The 16,935-nt window shown below is 37.9% G+C and overlaps 1 protein-coding gene across 1 annotated transcript in view; it reads left to right on the top strand.

Moving 5' to 3' along the window:
- The window catches only part of Px (plexus), an 82,740-nt gene extending 66,224 nt beyond the window's left edge, over positions 1–16,516 (top strand). Inside the window, exons 9-16 of the mRNA XM_070293694.1 lie at positions 5,128–5,378; positions 7,207–7,454; positions 7,616–7,774; positions 7,941–8,086; positions 11,048–13,567; positions 13,646–13,852; positions 14,039–14,422; positions 14,515–16,516. Of these exons, the coding sequence (XP_070149795.1) occupies positions 5,128–5,378; positions 7,207–7,454; positions 7,616–7,774; positions 7,941–8,086; positions 11,048–13,567; positions 13,646–13,852; positions 14,039–14,422; positions 14,515–14,714 (4,115 nt within the window). The 3' untranslated portion in view covers positions 14,715–16,516. The remainder of the gene's footprint in view (positions 1–5,127; positions 5,379–7,206; positions 7,455–7,615; positions 7,775–7,940; positions 8,087–11,047; positions 13,568–13,645; positions 13,853–14,038; positions 14,423–14,514) is intronic.
- The last annotated feature ends 419 nt before the right edge of the window (positions 16,517–16,935 follow it).

The raw sequence follows: 16,935 nt of genomic DNA, 5'->3' as shown, positions 1-16,935 counted from the left end.
TCTTCTATTATGCTTCGTGCTCGCCGTTCTCATCGATGGTTTGTGTCAATCTTACAGGAATCGCTTTCCACCTGTTGTCTACCTTTCCGGCTCTTACTATATTCGCGAAGTACTCGCTATAATTTTTCATTGCGATTTTATGCTTTTGACGCGTAATTAAACGCGGAATAATCTAGGCACGATTTATAAATTAAAATAAAAGCTGCGGGGCAATTGATAATATATTATAATATCCATTTAAGAATTGACATGTGTGTGTTCCATTATCTCTGAAAGAATGAGATTAGATAAATCTCAAATGATGGATCAATCTGCTGCTTTGCCTCGATATCTCTGTACTCGTAATGAACATTTTATTATCACGGCCGGTTCGTGACTATCTAAACGATATAGAATGATGATCGCTTCGCTTTTCCCTTTTCAGCGACGCGACAATAATTATCTCTTTGTGCGTTTGGCATCGTCGATTAATATCCGTCGCACGAACAAAAATTATAATTACTTTATCGATAATATTAAACTGGCACCGCCTCTCTATGGTAACATACAGAGAATTTTCTTTGATCCGTTCATCGGCTTAATGCATTGTATCCCTTCATACAACATGATCTCGGTATATGTCCATGCCGTTCGCTCACTGCGTTAAAACGAATGTTTTTTTTATCATATTTTATATATTGCATTAAAAATACAATAGATAATATTTTCGTATATTATAGCATATTGAAGGAATCTATTAAATAAAAGCGCGCTCTATTATTTAATTCCAAAAAGTCGCCGCGTCAATATTACTTAACTTGTCGTCGGCTCGTTGATATCACTCGTACGCATGGTCTGGAGACACGGTGTTTTTAAGTACTTGGCGAACTTCCTGACGACGAACGTTGTCATTCGAGCCTTGCCGAGCCTTATCGCGCCAACGACCCGGCTACGCTCGGTCTTACATATGATCCGGAACACGGCATATAATGGCCCGGTAAACGCGAATCGCAATAACTTCATCGCACCAATGTTGCACGGCGAGGTATCGCAGAGGTGACACGCGAGATGAAGCGATACTCGCGTCTGTGCGCCGCGTGTAACGCGCCATTAATACAAACTTTCTCATGAGTCTTCGCGAGTTTGCAATATTATCCGATTTAATTATATACTAAAACTTTGAATCTTTGAAATATTTCGATATATTTTATATGTTAATGTCAGGATGAAAAACTATTCTGAAAAGGCATTTATTGATGAGTCCATTATCATTTTTATTTTTATTCAGATTATATTTTATCTTCTCTTCGCTTCTTTTTATTTCGCACTTAATTGCCCAGATATCTCACGTTGATAATTTAAAACAGCTAAAGAGAATAGCGGCGGATCAATATTTTTCACTAAGACAGGACCCATAATTTCAAAGATTTTACTCACTGAGGAGTGAGAGGAAGAAAGAAAGAGAGCGGGTGCTATTTACGCGATATATCCCGTATATCGGAAGCGCTCGGTGAAAACACTTGGATGTAAAAACAGAGTTAGCGGCGTAATCCGGTCGCCACCATCCCCCATCCACGCTCTGTTCGTCCTCTCGTCTCGTCTCTTCTCCCGCGCCCCCTTGGCCGTCCTCATCATTCTTCTCCCTTTGCTCTTTCGCGGGGAGAACGCCGTTGATGGGGGGGTGTACCGAGAGAGAGTCGGCAGGGACCGTAACGGGCCGGATTCAAGCTCTCTTCCTGTCTTAGTGGTGTGGCGTTACCATGGTAACAGACTGTAAGCCGCTTAACCCTCTCTCTCCTCTTACCCCTGAGCATCTCTGTTCTCCCCCTTGCTGTAGAGTCTCCTTCTCTTCCGAACCCGACGGAATCCTCGTGGCACCGAGTCAACCCAACCCGCAGTGATACTCGTGGCAGAACGGGTGGTAGTAAATGTCGTTCCCCCCTTTCTTGTCAGCCTTCTCCCCGCTTCTCTGCGATCGAGCACGTTTTCGCACCCTTATCGGTAACGAGCGGGCGAGAAGTCCCTCCATTTGACAGAGGGAATATCTGTCATCGAGCGATCGCTCCTTCGGAGACGTATCCAAACTGAGAGGAGGGACGACGACGACGACGACGATTAGCGTGATGGAATATCGTGAGAAAGATGGTGCAAGTAAACTAGCAAACTAGCTAATCCTGATTGTACGAGAAAGGGGAAGAACTTGTGGTCGGAAGTTTCGATGATCAAGCGAGCGGATTCTATCGGACGGGACATCTCGCAGTTTATTTAAATCAGAGTAGGGATGAAATACTACGGATAAAGAAACAGAGTCCGACCAAGAGCCTGCGAGAACAAAGGAGAGAATGGCGAGAGATATTCTGTTGTTGAAATGAGAGCGTTCTTCGCGAGGCGGACAAATCTCCTTCGGTCACTACGGAAATATTCCGGGGGAAGAAAAAATCAATGACGGATGTCTTTTTGTCTTTGCGTTTCACGACCAGCGTGACATGTATTGTCGTCATATTTACCAAAAAAATTGTTCCCAAAGATTGTTAATATTTCCCGAGCGGGGATATCGAAACGTGGAAATTGAATGACGAAAAATGAACGATGCAAGCGGAAGGAAGTTTGATTCCAATTTTGGAGACGAAAAAAAATAGTAGAGAAGAAAGAAATGCAAAGATGATGGGAGAAAGGAAAAATGAATAAAGATGAGGATGATTAAAATAGTCTAAAGAAAAAGAGAGAGATTGCAGTAGCGCAAAGACATCTGCACTCCGCTGATAAGAATTCAATAACGAGCAGATTACCTACTCGAGAGAAAGGTATTATCTGGCGTTATCTCTTTATCTTCTCGTTTTAATTAGTTAATTATTTAATTCTCGCTTTAATTTCTATTGATTAGATCGACATAAAGCGGCCTTGATATTTGCCTTGGCAAAATCTTTTTTGAATTTCTTTACATCCGAGACGAAATACTTGAGAGGCAATAATACCCTTCTCATTGTTCGACATTCATCCATTGTGTTTTTTTTTTTCTTTTTCAATTTGGAAGAAAACGTTGTCGGAAAAGATGCGATGGAAAAGAAGGAAAATCCTTACATGGAACGAATATTAAACGAGCACACTTTTAATTGAATCGGTTATTTGAAAAATCCAACGAGCTATCAAAATGCAAAATCAAATTTAAATTTGCTGTTCTGAAATTAAAAAAATTATTTAAGACAGAGATAATAGAGAAAGAGTTGAATATTTCGTAAAGCGAAAAGATTTTCAGCTATATAAACTCTGTTTCTTTTATTTCCAAAATCTTGATCTCGATATTCTATAACAACTGTTATATTATTGTAAAATTATTATGTTATTGCGTTCAGATGATTTTGCTCTATCAACCTTATTTAACTTTGTGGCACAACAACCGGATGTAGAAATGTCAACGCTTTATGCAATAGCGCAAGATTGCAACTTTATATGCAGTGTTATTTATATGCAACGCAATGTCATGCTAGAAGCATAGAAAACAATGTCATGAAAATGCAATATATTATGAAATGCATCACATTGGTGTCAAGAATGTTGCCCTATAACACTGTTTAATTAAACCACAAAGTTGCACGTGGCATATTTTTACATAATAAAAGGTACGGATCAAATTAAGCATTTCTGCATCCGTTAATTGAAATTAAACCGATTAACAATAAGTTAAACTACAATGTTTCTTCGTTTGCCACTACGTATCTTTGCAATAAAAGCATTTCTCTATCTTGCTTATTATTATGTTGCATATATTTTTCTCAAGCTTCAACACAATTTATAATTTATACCAAAATTTAAGAAAGTTATTTCTACTTTGTCGATTTGTTTTACCGGTTGCGTAAACAGCGATTAATTGTCGTTTGTCTAATTAACGAATCTCGGTTTGCGAGCAACGGCCGACGATATTTTATTATCAGTTTGCTCGATGCTCGTCGTCGTAAATCCTAATTATTATTGCCATTACCGCGACATCGTACCAGTAACGCGCATCGCGTTTTATCACTCGTCACTTCCGCTACACACACACACACACACACACATATATATATATATATATATATATATATATATATATATATATAGTTAGAAATTTGAGAAAAGAAATCGTAACGATCGTTTGATAGAGCAATTTTGTTCATGATAGTCGTCATTTCACTTGTTACGGTCAACAATTTCTGCTTAATGAAGTTAATAGCAATTGGCTAATTTCTAATTATTAAATGCTTTTTCTCTTCTTTTTCTATCTTCTTACGCCACTGCGTTAACAACTGCGTTATTTGTCGCTTACATTTTTCGAAAACGAAATCACGGGGAGTTGGCAATTGTGATGCTACGTAATTATTTGGAAAAATGAATAGTTTATTAGATTTTCTAAAATTTAAATGTTAATAAAAATTGGAGACTTTAAATTGCTTGATTATACATATATATGAGTCCAAGTGAGGGAATACTCATATTTTTATATATGACCGCCTTTGCGTGCCATACATACTCGTTAATACTAACTCCCTTTCTTGTCTACCTTCCGCCGGCCGCCTGCCTCATAATTAATCTCCCACGAAGTCGATCATGCTTGGTCGACCTCCCCGGCGGGTCACGTCAACACGAGCACGACCTCCGACCCTGCGAAGAATTATGAGGCACGCTCGTTGCCGAGCACGAGAAAGAGAATGCACGTGTGCGGAGACGTGACAGAATCGCTCGTTAATCTTCACTCGATAACGCCTCTTTCACAGCGAATGTATGAAACGTACGCGTTATCGGAAATTTGTTATCGTGAACTACTATGAGACATGTATAGGTATAAGATCTAAGTAAATGGCATTCGAGTTAATTTAATTCCCTTTCGGGATAATAAGGCGTGTTGTGACGTATGTATTTTTGAGAAACGATACGTATATGTATATATTTTAAATCTTCGAAAATGTAATCATTTCGAGAAACGTAACAAGCCGCGGCATTAATATTGAGATCATGTTAAATGCGCGACATATGATTTATGTCAAAAGTGATCGATTTACCGTGCCATGCCGATCATCGAAGCCAAAAGAATACGCATCCGTACATTTTAGGTTGAATTATGCGTGAGCGAATAATTTCACACGGGCGCTGACCTCTTCCGCTCTCTTTCAGGTTTACAGCCTGCCAGCACCAAAGCTCAGCCAACCTCGATTGGCAAGTCCCACCGACCTAGTTCCGGTGTACTACCTCAGGGTCACACCCCGGGACCTGGACCGGGCGGGCAGCAGAATAGCAGGAGTTTCGCTGCCGCCTTGAGGAACCTGGCTAAGCAGGCTGGCCCAGCACCTCAGGAAGAGGAACCCCGTGCCAGTCCTAAGAACCGGGCGCCACCGCCTTTGGTCAGAGGTCCTTCTCCTGCTAAGGTGAGTAATTGCTGGGGCCACATGTCTACTTTATTCTTCTCTCGGCCTCTTTCGTTTCTGGCACAGAAGTGCATCCGCTTCGGAATACGAACAATGGCACCTTCGACCTTAGATCCCATGATCGGAATAATAAGCGAGTGCTTAGATACATAGCGAACGTGGTTGAGAAAAATCGTTGTATGTGACATCGGTCCTTTTGCATCCGTCTTTGGGCTACGACGTGGACAACGCTTTTTTTTTATACGATTGGTCGATGAGAAATGTTGTAAATAAATGTAGAAGAGTATAGGCGAATGAGAAGAGGATGCATATATTTACGTTCTTACTGGAATTTTTTGAATTTATTGCTGTTGATGAGATATGATTTATTTCGTATTACGATAAACATTATTCTAATTTGCGATACACACGGGAGATTTCTAAAGTCGTATCTTTCCTGTAAATTATATATATTACAAATTACATGGAAAAAAATGTTAAAGAATGTACATATATTATTGAGATAAAATGTTTTTTTATTAATTTAAAGTAGAACCTTAGTAGAAATGTAATCGGAAATTAGTCGGAAATTAAGAATTCTGGTAGATGACCTCTCGTTCAATTTTTACGATAAAATGAAATTGAGGGGAAGCGTATGAGTTGTAAGATATCTTGTGTATGATATTACGCGGTTCATTTCGAGTTCACGCGAATAATTGCTGGACATTAAATCTCGTAATTTTATCGTCAAAAGCGATAGTGCCGAGGCGGGATAAAGTTATTGATGCCAAACGCTATGAAAAAAAAAAGAGAATGTTTTGAAAGGCATGCGAATCAAACGGCTTCGCAAGATTGCAGAGTGTCAAAGGCTCAAAGGTAGATCGAAAATGCAACCAATCTCGGTAACGAAATGAAAAAGGTGCTTATTCTGGCGGAAAGCGAATAAGGTAGCTCAATTCTGATAATCGATGAGATCAAAGACCCTTTTCCTTACTCGATTGTATCGCCGATGCTATTGCGTTGCAAATGCGAAATTTCTCTAAGTCTGAAACCTTTATTAACGATCTGAATTAAGTATCCTGATTAAATAAATATATATATTTTCCTTTTTATTTACAACAGAAAAAGATGATATGTTAATAATTATAAAGATGTTAATTAATGTTGTTGCAATTTAAAAAAGTGTGCAAAATTTTTTTTGTAAATTATTTTATTAGCAGAAATATTTCTTTTCATTATAACGGAAAAATAAGATCATGAATAAAGTAATCGAATGATTTTAATTGATTAAATTTGGAAATCTTCAGAAACCCATCAAGTTGATCTTTCTAATACGTTAGTTAATGTTTATGTTGTTTTTTTTTCCTGTAATGATGAATTTTTCGCTTGTCATCTTGATGTACAAATGTTTTTCCTATCAATTTCTAGGCATAGTCATTCGAGCGGCAACTCATTGCCGGTTCGGTGCACGAATGCGTTACAACGCGCGATAATAAACTGCTAGAATCGCTCGTAACGTCTAAGTGGCGGAAGATACGATATAAGTTGAAGAAAATTTCAGATAATTCACATTGCTCCGCGTCTTTCAGGAAATTATCTCGAAAACATTAACTCTAAGAGATGTTCCAATCTAATTTTAGATTGGAAATTTTTTCTCCAAAAATCTGTATTTGCGCATAAATACCATTATAATATAATTTGATATTTTTAAAATCATATTTGCGAGAAAAGCACACTAATTAAATGTATTTTATTTATTAAAGTGATCCATTATATTGCGATAATAAGAAGTTCATTCTATTATGTTTATTGCATTAACTGAAAAATATGGCTAAATCTGTTTTTATAGGAGCGATCGACGCACGAACGAAGGCCCGAGGAGATTCCTTCCTTGTACACAACAACTGCCAGACCCGTTGAAACTAGCAAGCACAGTGCAACTGCCGCGGCTTCCGAATTACTGGCCCGTTCCGGTTTTCAGCCGTACCGGCCTGAGCATCATCCGGCCCATCCACCGGCATTTGCCTTGGATCCCGCGACCTATAGCGCCTATCATCCCAGTCTTTATACACCACCACATCTACAGCACGCTTATAGGTAAGCAATGATGCTACTTTCATCTTGACATTTTCAAGAGAGAAAAGCAGGATCTTGACGATATTTTATAATTACTAATTTCGATAGAAATCTTTTTTATTCGCATTTATTGAAAAGCCAACTATAAAGTTTGACAGTTTTCATGCTTTTTTTAATTTCAGATTTGAGGAACAATTATATCTGGAACGGTGCGGAATAATGAGACCGCCATTGTTTCCTGGATTGCCGTCGTATCCTTTATACGGATTAAGATACAGTCCAGACATGCTTCCTCCACCTCCCGCTTCACTGAGTCTTATGCCTCCCGTGATGCATGAACGGTAAGTAAAAGATTCAGGAAAAGAGAGAGAGAGAGAGAGAGGGGGGGGGAAGGAAGGGGGAAAGAAAGAGAAAGAAAGGAACAAAGAAAAAATAAAGAATGGACGAATCAGTCAGAGATGCCAAATTTCTTTATTAACATTGTGGTACGATTCTCTTATTTTTCAGACTGAAACTGGAGGAGGAGCATAGGCTGCGGCAAGCACGGGAGCAGGCTGCGTTGCGAGAGGAGGAGGAAAGGAGAAGAGTAGCGAGAAGTTCTGCTCCCGCTGCCCCGGTACCCGCGCCTGCACCTGCATCCGCTGATACTGCAGGTGAGCGAGTCGCTCCACCCCCCACTGCCTTTCATTAAAAAAAGAAAGCGTCGATCAAAGCGCGATCGTTCGTTAAGAAGGCGCGCAAAAGCTCTTTCTTTAATTCCTTCTTCCTTTCTTTTTTCCCGCTGCGAAACTTTTTGGCGGCGGCGTTGCCGTGATATATCGTGCGAATTGTCAAGTTTTTCTCGTTTGGCCATATCCACCACTTTATAAGCTACGTAGTTAGCATCTTTATGGAACGGTATTGAGAACTCCGCTATGTCGAATTGACGATATCTGCATACGCGTTGCCACGACTCGTTGTTTGCCTCGCGCACGTTGTTTCGTGTAATTTTAGTCCCGAGATCTCGAATTCGCCAAGCGAGTTATACTCTCAGCGGCGGTTGCGTCGTTGATTCGACGTTTGAACGACCTGTACTGCGAGCCAAAGTTCTTCAAAGTATATAGACGGACTGGCGGCGCGAGCGAGGAGAAGTTGTAGAAATATAACTCTGACCCAGTGAGAGAATTCGAAAAGAAAGAACAAACAACATATTACGCTTCTAATTTTAATCTAGATTTAACGAGAGTCACATATAGTTATACTCGTTTCTTACGAAAGTAGCGTTGATATTTTTTAGATAAGCACATGATTTGATGCCCGAGCAGATCTAAAGATGGGTAGTAAGTATACACTGCCAGCGAATGTTGAACGTTTAAATAACGAATGCGAATTTTTGGAAGAGTGTGCGCGAACAAATGCGAATAAAACGTATATTAACGGTTCGCTCATAGGACGGTGTATCAAAAAGAAAATTTCAAATAAATTTAATTTGGTATTCGCTTTGTGTTCGTTGTCGCTCGGTATATGTCTACCTTAACACAATATTGCTCTTCGACTTGATACTCGACAAATTGTCAAAAAGTGGGCTTAGCGGCAAAAGATATTTACCTATTCTAGTTTCGATTTAGAATACGAACAAATTACAATCGAATTTTTCCGAGACCCGATTTAGCTGTTTTCTTTTATCTACTTACCGAACCGAAGTCAGACTTATCTGCTACTGTCATCTTCTGTTAATGTCAAATCAACAAATAAGTCGGTCTTCGGTCGCGGCCTTTCACTTGTTATGTATACGACCTGTTATGTATTCTTCGCATAAACATTTCAAATCAACATTTTCTGTAGCATTCAAATGTGAAACTACACTCTTAGTGTACGACGACAGGTTGGTTATATAGTTCATTGTTTTTTATAGTTGATAATACAGCGAAACTTAAACATAAGAGTGCACGCCTTTAAAGAAAAAGGGCTAGCCTTTTGTTGAGTTTTAACATTGCAAAAAAAATTGACATATGTCAGGATGTTCTAATATGGTACGACTAACCAATTATACAGTACATCTTGTATATAGAATGGAGATGACTACTGTTATATACAATAAATAATTTTTTTTTTTTTTTTAGAGATTATTTTTAATTTTTTTCTTGACAGCAAGATATTTTTATTTTCTTTCTATATTCGTTATTGTTAAGATGTAAGTAAAATATCAATATACGTGTATTGACATTCTATGATTCGAAGAGTTCATTTTTATATAATAGTGTCTATTAGGTGTTATAAATTACAGTTTTTATTTACTAGAATTGTTAAATTATTGCAGAATATGTTTTTTCATGATTACTGATATGATGGCTATACATTATACGCGTTTGAATGTTTACATAATTTCAAGGCGTGGACTTTTAGGTAGGTGTTTGTGCGTAAATCTGCAATTTAATGGACTGTAATGATTTAAGTATTGAGTGTTTTTTTCATCAGGCGCAATGCACTCTTGCGTTAGTTCCCGCAACTGTTTTAGAAATTTTCCAATTAACCAATTAATGTCAACATAGTTTCCCTTAATTGTATAGTAAACATGTTGCTCCTCATACTCTGACTGAATTAAGCGATGTATATATAAACTTTATTATACATGTTCTTTTATCAAAATTATACCATTTTTATATAATTTATTATGTAAACATGTATATTTGGACTATAAATGAAAATAAAACTTGCAAGAAATGTGATTGAAATTCTAATGGACTTGAAATTCTCTTGACCCTCGAATCATTTTCTGAAACAGTTTTGGGGAAGATTCGGTAACTCCTAGTCCGATTATTTAAATATCTATTTTATTGCTATTATTATATAAAAAAATACGCGCTTGCTACTGTTAATACTAGAAAAATGGTGATAGCGATTACCCCGTTAGTTTAGAAAAATAATTGGTTTTCATTTTATTTTATTTTTTTTTTTATTTAGCTTTATTGAAAATATAACAGTAATCATCCCCAATACTTCGAAGCGAATATATTAAGCATCTTCTTATAGGAGACTGGAATAATTAAACTAAAGTAAGGTAAGTTGGAATAGATGGATCAATACGAAAATAAATTCAAAAATTTTGTACATGTGTATATTAATTGCGTAAGTTGTTTTAATTTATTAAATGCGTAATAATCCACAATAAATTTATTGCGGCAATTAATTGAAAAAGCTATTAAAAGCCGATATAATTCAGTTAATCTGCGTAAATTATAGCGTAATGTGAATTGTGTGAAACCCATAAGATTGAGATCATATAATAATTATGAACATTTTCTTAAACCTTCTCCTCGCGCGCGAAATTGTCTCAAAATTTAACAGGACATTTAAATATAGTGATAAATGCAACTATTTCTTACATTAAATATGTGCTGAAAACATCGATAGGCTTGATTTAATTATATAAAATTATAAAATCTGGCTATAGCAATATGTTATCTTTCCTTTATTTAAAAAATGTTTCTCATATATCTTTTTTTTATATTTTTATAAGTGAAAATAATGTTTAAAATAACAAAAAAAGAAACTTACAACATATCGCCATGGCCAAGATTTTTTTTACTGTAGAGTGGAAGATCACCAAGCACTGTGTTCGGGATTTGTTCCAGCTAGGAAGCCGACCATAACGGTTCAGATGCATAGCGAGCGGGACCGAGAACGCGACAGTAGAGAACGACAGAGCAGTAGTGGTGGTGGGGGTGTTGGTAACAATAGCGGCGGCGGAAGCAACGCTAACAGCAGCACTGGTAACAGCAGCGGCAACAACACTAGTAGCACTAACAACGCCAATAGCAATGGGTCAGTCGTCACCATTAGTAGCAATCATCACCAATCTCGAAAAGAGGAACAACAATCCGCTGCTCCGCCAGTTGCACCGCCACCGCCAGCACCTTCCGATCCAACGGCAGCGGCAGCCACCATCTACCATCCTCGCTTACCACCCTTTCCCAGCCCAGCTGCGCCAATTGGACCCTCCTTGAGTTCCACTTCCATATGTTCCGTCAGCTCTGCGTCTATTCCGCCCCCTTTGGGTTCCACTTTACCCACTCTGAACCTCGGACCGCCGCCACCCCCAACAGCTATAAGCTCGGCGCCGATCGGTCCACCGCCGATGTCCTCCATCCCATCTTTGACGCCGGGTGTGATAGGACCACCGCCTCTTTCTCTAGGCATATCTCTTACGCCTATTATCTCTATTCCTTCTCTCCACTTACCCCCAGTGCCGTCAAGTACCATTCATTCTAGTCAACACGCAGCCACGATTATGAGCAGCGCGACTACCACAGTCACCAGTACCATTTATCACCAGCAACAACAACAACAACATCAACAACAACCGTCGTCGCAACAACAGCGCGCGAATAGTACAAGTAGTACGACGATTACGAGCTCTTTGTCTAATGCGATGACGACACACGTTGCCCCGACGCCGCCAAGTTCTTCGTCGACATTAAACTCGGTAAATCACATAGCTGGCAAATCCCCACCGTTATCCCATAGCGTTCATGGCGCGCCGAGAAGCAAGGAACCATTATCAACAATCACAACAACGGCGGGGACGTTGCCTACGACGATTCCTACAACGGCAATCATAACTACTACGACAATGAATATCACAACAACCTCGCAGCCGGCTTTTGTCAGACCATTCGAGGATTCGTTTCGCTCCTCCTCGATGAAAACACAGCAAAGGCAACCCATAATTAATAGTCACAATCACAGTATAGTCAATCAGATCGGTCATCACGAGCCGCCGTCCTTGAAGTCTTCATCGATGACGTCGATTACTTCTCAAGTTGTTGGTAATCAAGTAATACAGGAGAATAATTCCTCAACCATAGATAGTAAGTCTATAAACAACCAGACAGTGTTCTCCCAACCGATCCCGTATCCATCACCACAACAATACCATCATTCGCATATATCCGTCTCGCACATGTCAAGTCTCTACAAACCGCCGCACTTCTCGTCATGTTCGCCGCCACATCAACAGCATCACTCTCAGTCCAAGCTCAATGTACCAATGGCAAATACCAGCAACAACAATCACGGCAATGGTGGCACGAATGTCGTGACTAATTCGAATGGCACAAAACAGCAGAACGCGCATCTCAATGTTAGCGAGTCTCATCAGACGATGACGGCAATTCAACGAAACGAAAGTATTACTAATTGCGTTTCCAATGAAAAAGCAATGAGCAATAGCACTTTCAGCGTTAATAATAAAATTACTAACAGTAGTAAAATTGCGAATCATGCAAGCGCGCATCATAAAAATAATTTGGATGTTGCAGCAAAGGACAATAAGCTGAATACAGATGAGAAAAGTGCGAGCGAAAGCCCGATCAGGCAGCCGCAGTTGTCGAATCAGAATAACGTTGCGACGAATTTGCTTCAGGAGAAAACCTCAATCTCGCATCTGTCTTTTGACCAGCAAGAAAAGAGCTTGCCACCCTTTCACCCGGTGAATTACACCGTCAGCGAAAAGGAGTGCAAAAATGAAATTGATTGTAGTAAGACGCAATGCGATCAAAACAATGTCTTGTCCACATTACCGTTTCAATCGAGCTTTAAGTTCAGCATAAATGACATTGCGCAGAAGCCTATGGATACGACGCAGCTGATGCAGAGTATCAAGTCTGAGGAGGTGTTGCGCACTTGTCAGAACGTTTCCAATGTGCTCTTGCAAATACCGAAATATCAGGAAAAGCTCCTGAATTTTTCGACAAGCAACAACGAATTGAAGACGACTGCGTTTTGCTTTACCGACAAGTGCAATAATTTAACTGAGATTTCCGTGAAGTGCGAACCAGCGGTGCTAAATGTACCTGACCTCAGTAAGGCTTTAGTGGTCAAGCAGGATGTAATCACCGGCAGCGAAAAGTCTTTCCTGGTGCCTGAAATGCAGAAAGAGCTGACGTCATCTCTTGATCTGGCCGAAAAGAGACGTAAACGGAAGAGGGAAAAGAATACGAGCGTAACGTGTAGCTCCGACTCAGAGGGCGAGGAGGAAACCAAAGACGTGGATCTTTGGATCACGAAAGGTCCGCCGGCTAAACTACAATATTCGGAAGACAAATTGACCTTTCTAGCCATGTTTGGATTGACTACGCTGACTATTAGGAACGGTAAGAGGATAATAGAACGCTATTATTACTTTTTATATTTTGATTTGATAAATTGAAATCGTCATTATTTTTCTGCAGAGATAGAATTGTGTAAGGTTGAGAAAAGGTACAGATTGAATCCCGATCCACCAGAACTACCTCTGGAAGTAGAGCCTGTAATAGAGTCCGTCTTACCGATTCCGCATGAGCATCCAGACGTTTTGCTTCACACGCCAGATTTCGAGCCGAAAGTAGGCTTTCTCAAGACTATAGGCCTCGATATTATGCCTCCAAATAAAAGAGACGGTAAATACATGATCAATTTTGATAATATTATAGCTATAGATATAAACTAGTAATATATTTTTATCTCTGTTATATATTCGATATATTGTAATATACAGAATTTTATATATAATGAAATTTTTTCTACATATATATAAATAGCGTAATAAACAAAACAATTATTTCAATTGCAATTTGCAATTACAGAGGCAGAAGTGACATGGCAGTACGTTCTAGCAGATCGCAAGAAACGGAAAAGCGCGAACTCCGTTACTGCCTACTGTGAAAGAATCGCCAAAGTTTACTCTAAGAATCCTCCAGCTTTACCAAAACCACCTCAAAAAATGCGTCTTCTGGACAGAATTAAAGTGAAACCGATCTCGGAACGTCCACCACCGCTACCACCCTTAGTTCCGAATGTAGTTCCAATGTACTATCCTACTTTACCTATGCCTGGTGAGAATGGTGTGAAACAACATTGTAAAACTATAGACATTAGTGAGAATACTGATGAAATAGGTGAAAGGAAAGAGAAACCGAGGTGGACTGGAATCGAGGATGTTATGTTTGCTTATAAGGAGTATCTAAAAGGTAAATTTTTTTCATTATACATACATGATACATATGTGATACTTTCATATCATATAACATTTACGCACATTTTTTTTTGTATATGTTTTTAGAAAAGGCACTTGAGAGAAAAATTCTGACAAGTGAAACATCGAAACTGATAGCACAGTACAACAGTTTGCATTCCGAAGCTGTTCAATTAGAACGGAAAATCTATGAACTCCTGTCTGCCAGAACAGCTCTTGATTCCGAGAGGCGAATGCTCAGTGACAAAATCGAAAAGATCAATGCACTTGTTAGAAATCTTAGATAGCGTTATGTAACGCACAACACGGAAACTCATTCATCTGTGATATTATCAGCGGGTTAAGGGCCGTTAGCGCATAATACCCACTACTAAATGTAACACGTAGATAAGTAATGGTTAAGGAAAAACTCTTGAGTGACCAAATGTACAGCGATAATTATTCATATTATTTTGCGAATTTTATTATATAGTATCCTTTTTTAGTACCATCGGCGATTGATTGTATCGGGAAAGCAGACAACTTTGGCTGGTTCACAGGAACCAACAATTACATTCGGTTTAGAATGTCACTGTACTAATTGATAAATATTATTTTTGCGCACGTCGCCAAACGTTGGCAAGCACGCCGATCTTTGATCATAAATATGGAATCATATCAATCGTACGAGGATATGTATAAAGTTAATTGTACAAATCAAATTGTATCCCATTCGCGTATGACAAGACAGTTTTTACGACTGCAAACAAAACGACAAAGGCTTTCTAGTTTCACACAACTAACGGCTCTTATACTCCGAGCATAAATAATTGTAATTTGTGTGTATCATAATATTTTAATGGAGAAAAAATAGACAAATGGTGTATAACTTATTTTATTCAGCGTAATGTGGACGTCGAGTACTTGAAAGAAAAAAAAAAAACAAAAAAACAAAAAACAAAAAAAAACCAATGATATATCATGCAATTTGTATGTCGATCGATTGATAAAATTAAATAATGATTAGAAGAGAAGACATTATATAGGATTGAAGAATATGACGAAGAATCGAAGAATAACATTGACTTTATCGGACTGGCAGAATGTCGAGAAATCGCTCCAACAATGATTATGTCTATTTTTTACGTTTAATATCATAGCGCGTATGGTGAAACGAATTTAATCGATAGAAATCAGATTGTATAATCGGAAGGTTGCGAGTATCACGAATCTCTGGACATGAGAAGGTAAAATTTCAAAAGATAGAATATTTTATGCAAGTTTTACGTTTTAATTTAAATCAGTATCAACTACACCAGAACTCTAGTCTGCAAACTTGTTTAGACTATACGGGGAAAATTGCGCATTGATACGCGTAAAATCAGAGTAGTAAGCAATCCTTCCTTTTGAATATCCATACTATTTAATCATAAAGCCACCGAAAATATGGGATGGAGCATTAATAACATTATGTAACGACACTGCGGTACTTAGATATAATGTGACTTAATTTTTAAAGAAAAAAACAAAATTATGAAACTTTGCGCGGAGCACATTCCAGAAAATGTTTATTACCCGACATCAACATTCCAACATCAGTCATTTCACCAAAACAATCGGATCTTGAACTCGACACAAGTTGAGTGGCGAATAAAATTTGGAAAAAAGAACCGATTGTATTATATATTGATTTTTCTGTTTGGCGCGTCCATGTCACGTAGCTGCGCTCTATTTTTCACACCTCGCAGTGTAATTTTAAAACTTATCATTATCTGCTCTCTGAGTGCATCATTTTATCGATACACATTGCACGTTGTAGGAATATCACTCGCTCGTATATTGCGCGCAAATGAAACTATCATTTATAATTTCGCCGTTTTATTCATTGAGTGCCTAATTTTTCCTTACATTTGTACATACCATTATTTTTATGTATTATGTAACAAAGGGAGACCGCGCCGGTCTCAGTCAACAAGCCAGAACAAGAGCCTAGGAGTAAATTGTTGAAAACATGAACTTTTGCAGAGTATTTTTTTCCATATTCATCATTCAAATATCCACCTACTAAAAAATTCAATCTTTAAAAATAAATAAACTATATCCGTTAAAATTTTTACATTATTGCATTTGGAACTATAGCTTTTTATTTTTAATACATATTCTTAAACATTTTGTATATTTTGTACAGATATTGCGAAATGTGTCAAAACTTTTTTTAATCACGATATTTATTTATCTTTAACAATATATTTTTGTCAAATAATATTTCACGATTATTGCAAATTTAATTTGTATTGAATTTATTTAACGCATTATAAAATTCAAGTTAGATATAAAAGTTTTAAATTAAAAACTTTAGAAATTTTTTTGAATGATTACATTTTAATTTCTGCATATATATAACTCAGATTTTTATTTTCGTAAATTTTAAGAAGTATATCAAGAAAATAAATCGTTAAAGAATATATATATATCTGAATTATATATATGCAGAAATTAAAATATATATTCTTTAATGATTTATTTTCT

Source organism: Polyergus mexicanus, unplaced genomic scaffold (genome assembly GCF_030449975.1).
Source record: "Polyergus mexicanus isolate NDT 795.1 unplaced genomic scaffold, iyPolMexi1.0 SCAF_4, whole genome shotgun sequence".
NCBI lineage: Eukaryota > Metazoa > Arthropoda > Insecta > Hymenoptera > Formicidae > Polyergus > Polyergus mexicanus.
The sequence above is the reverse complement of the archived record's forward strand: the minus strand, read 5'-3'. Positions and strand labels throughout refer to the sequence as shown.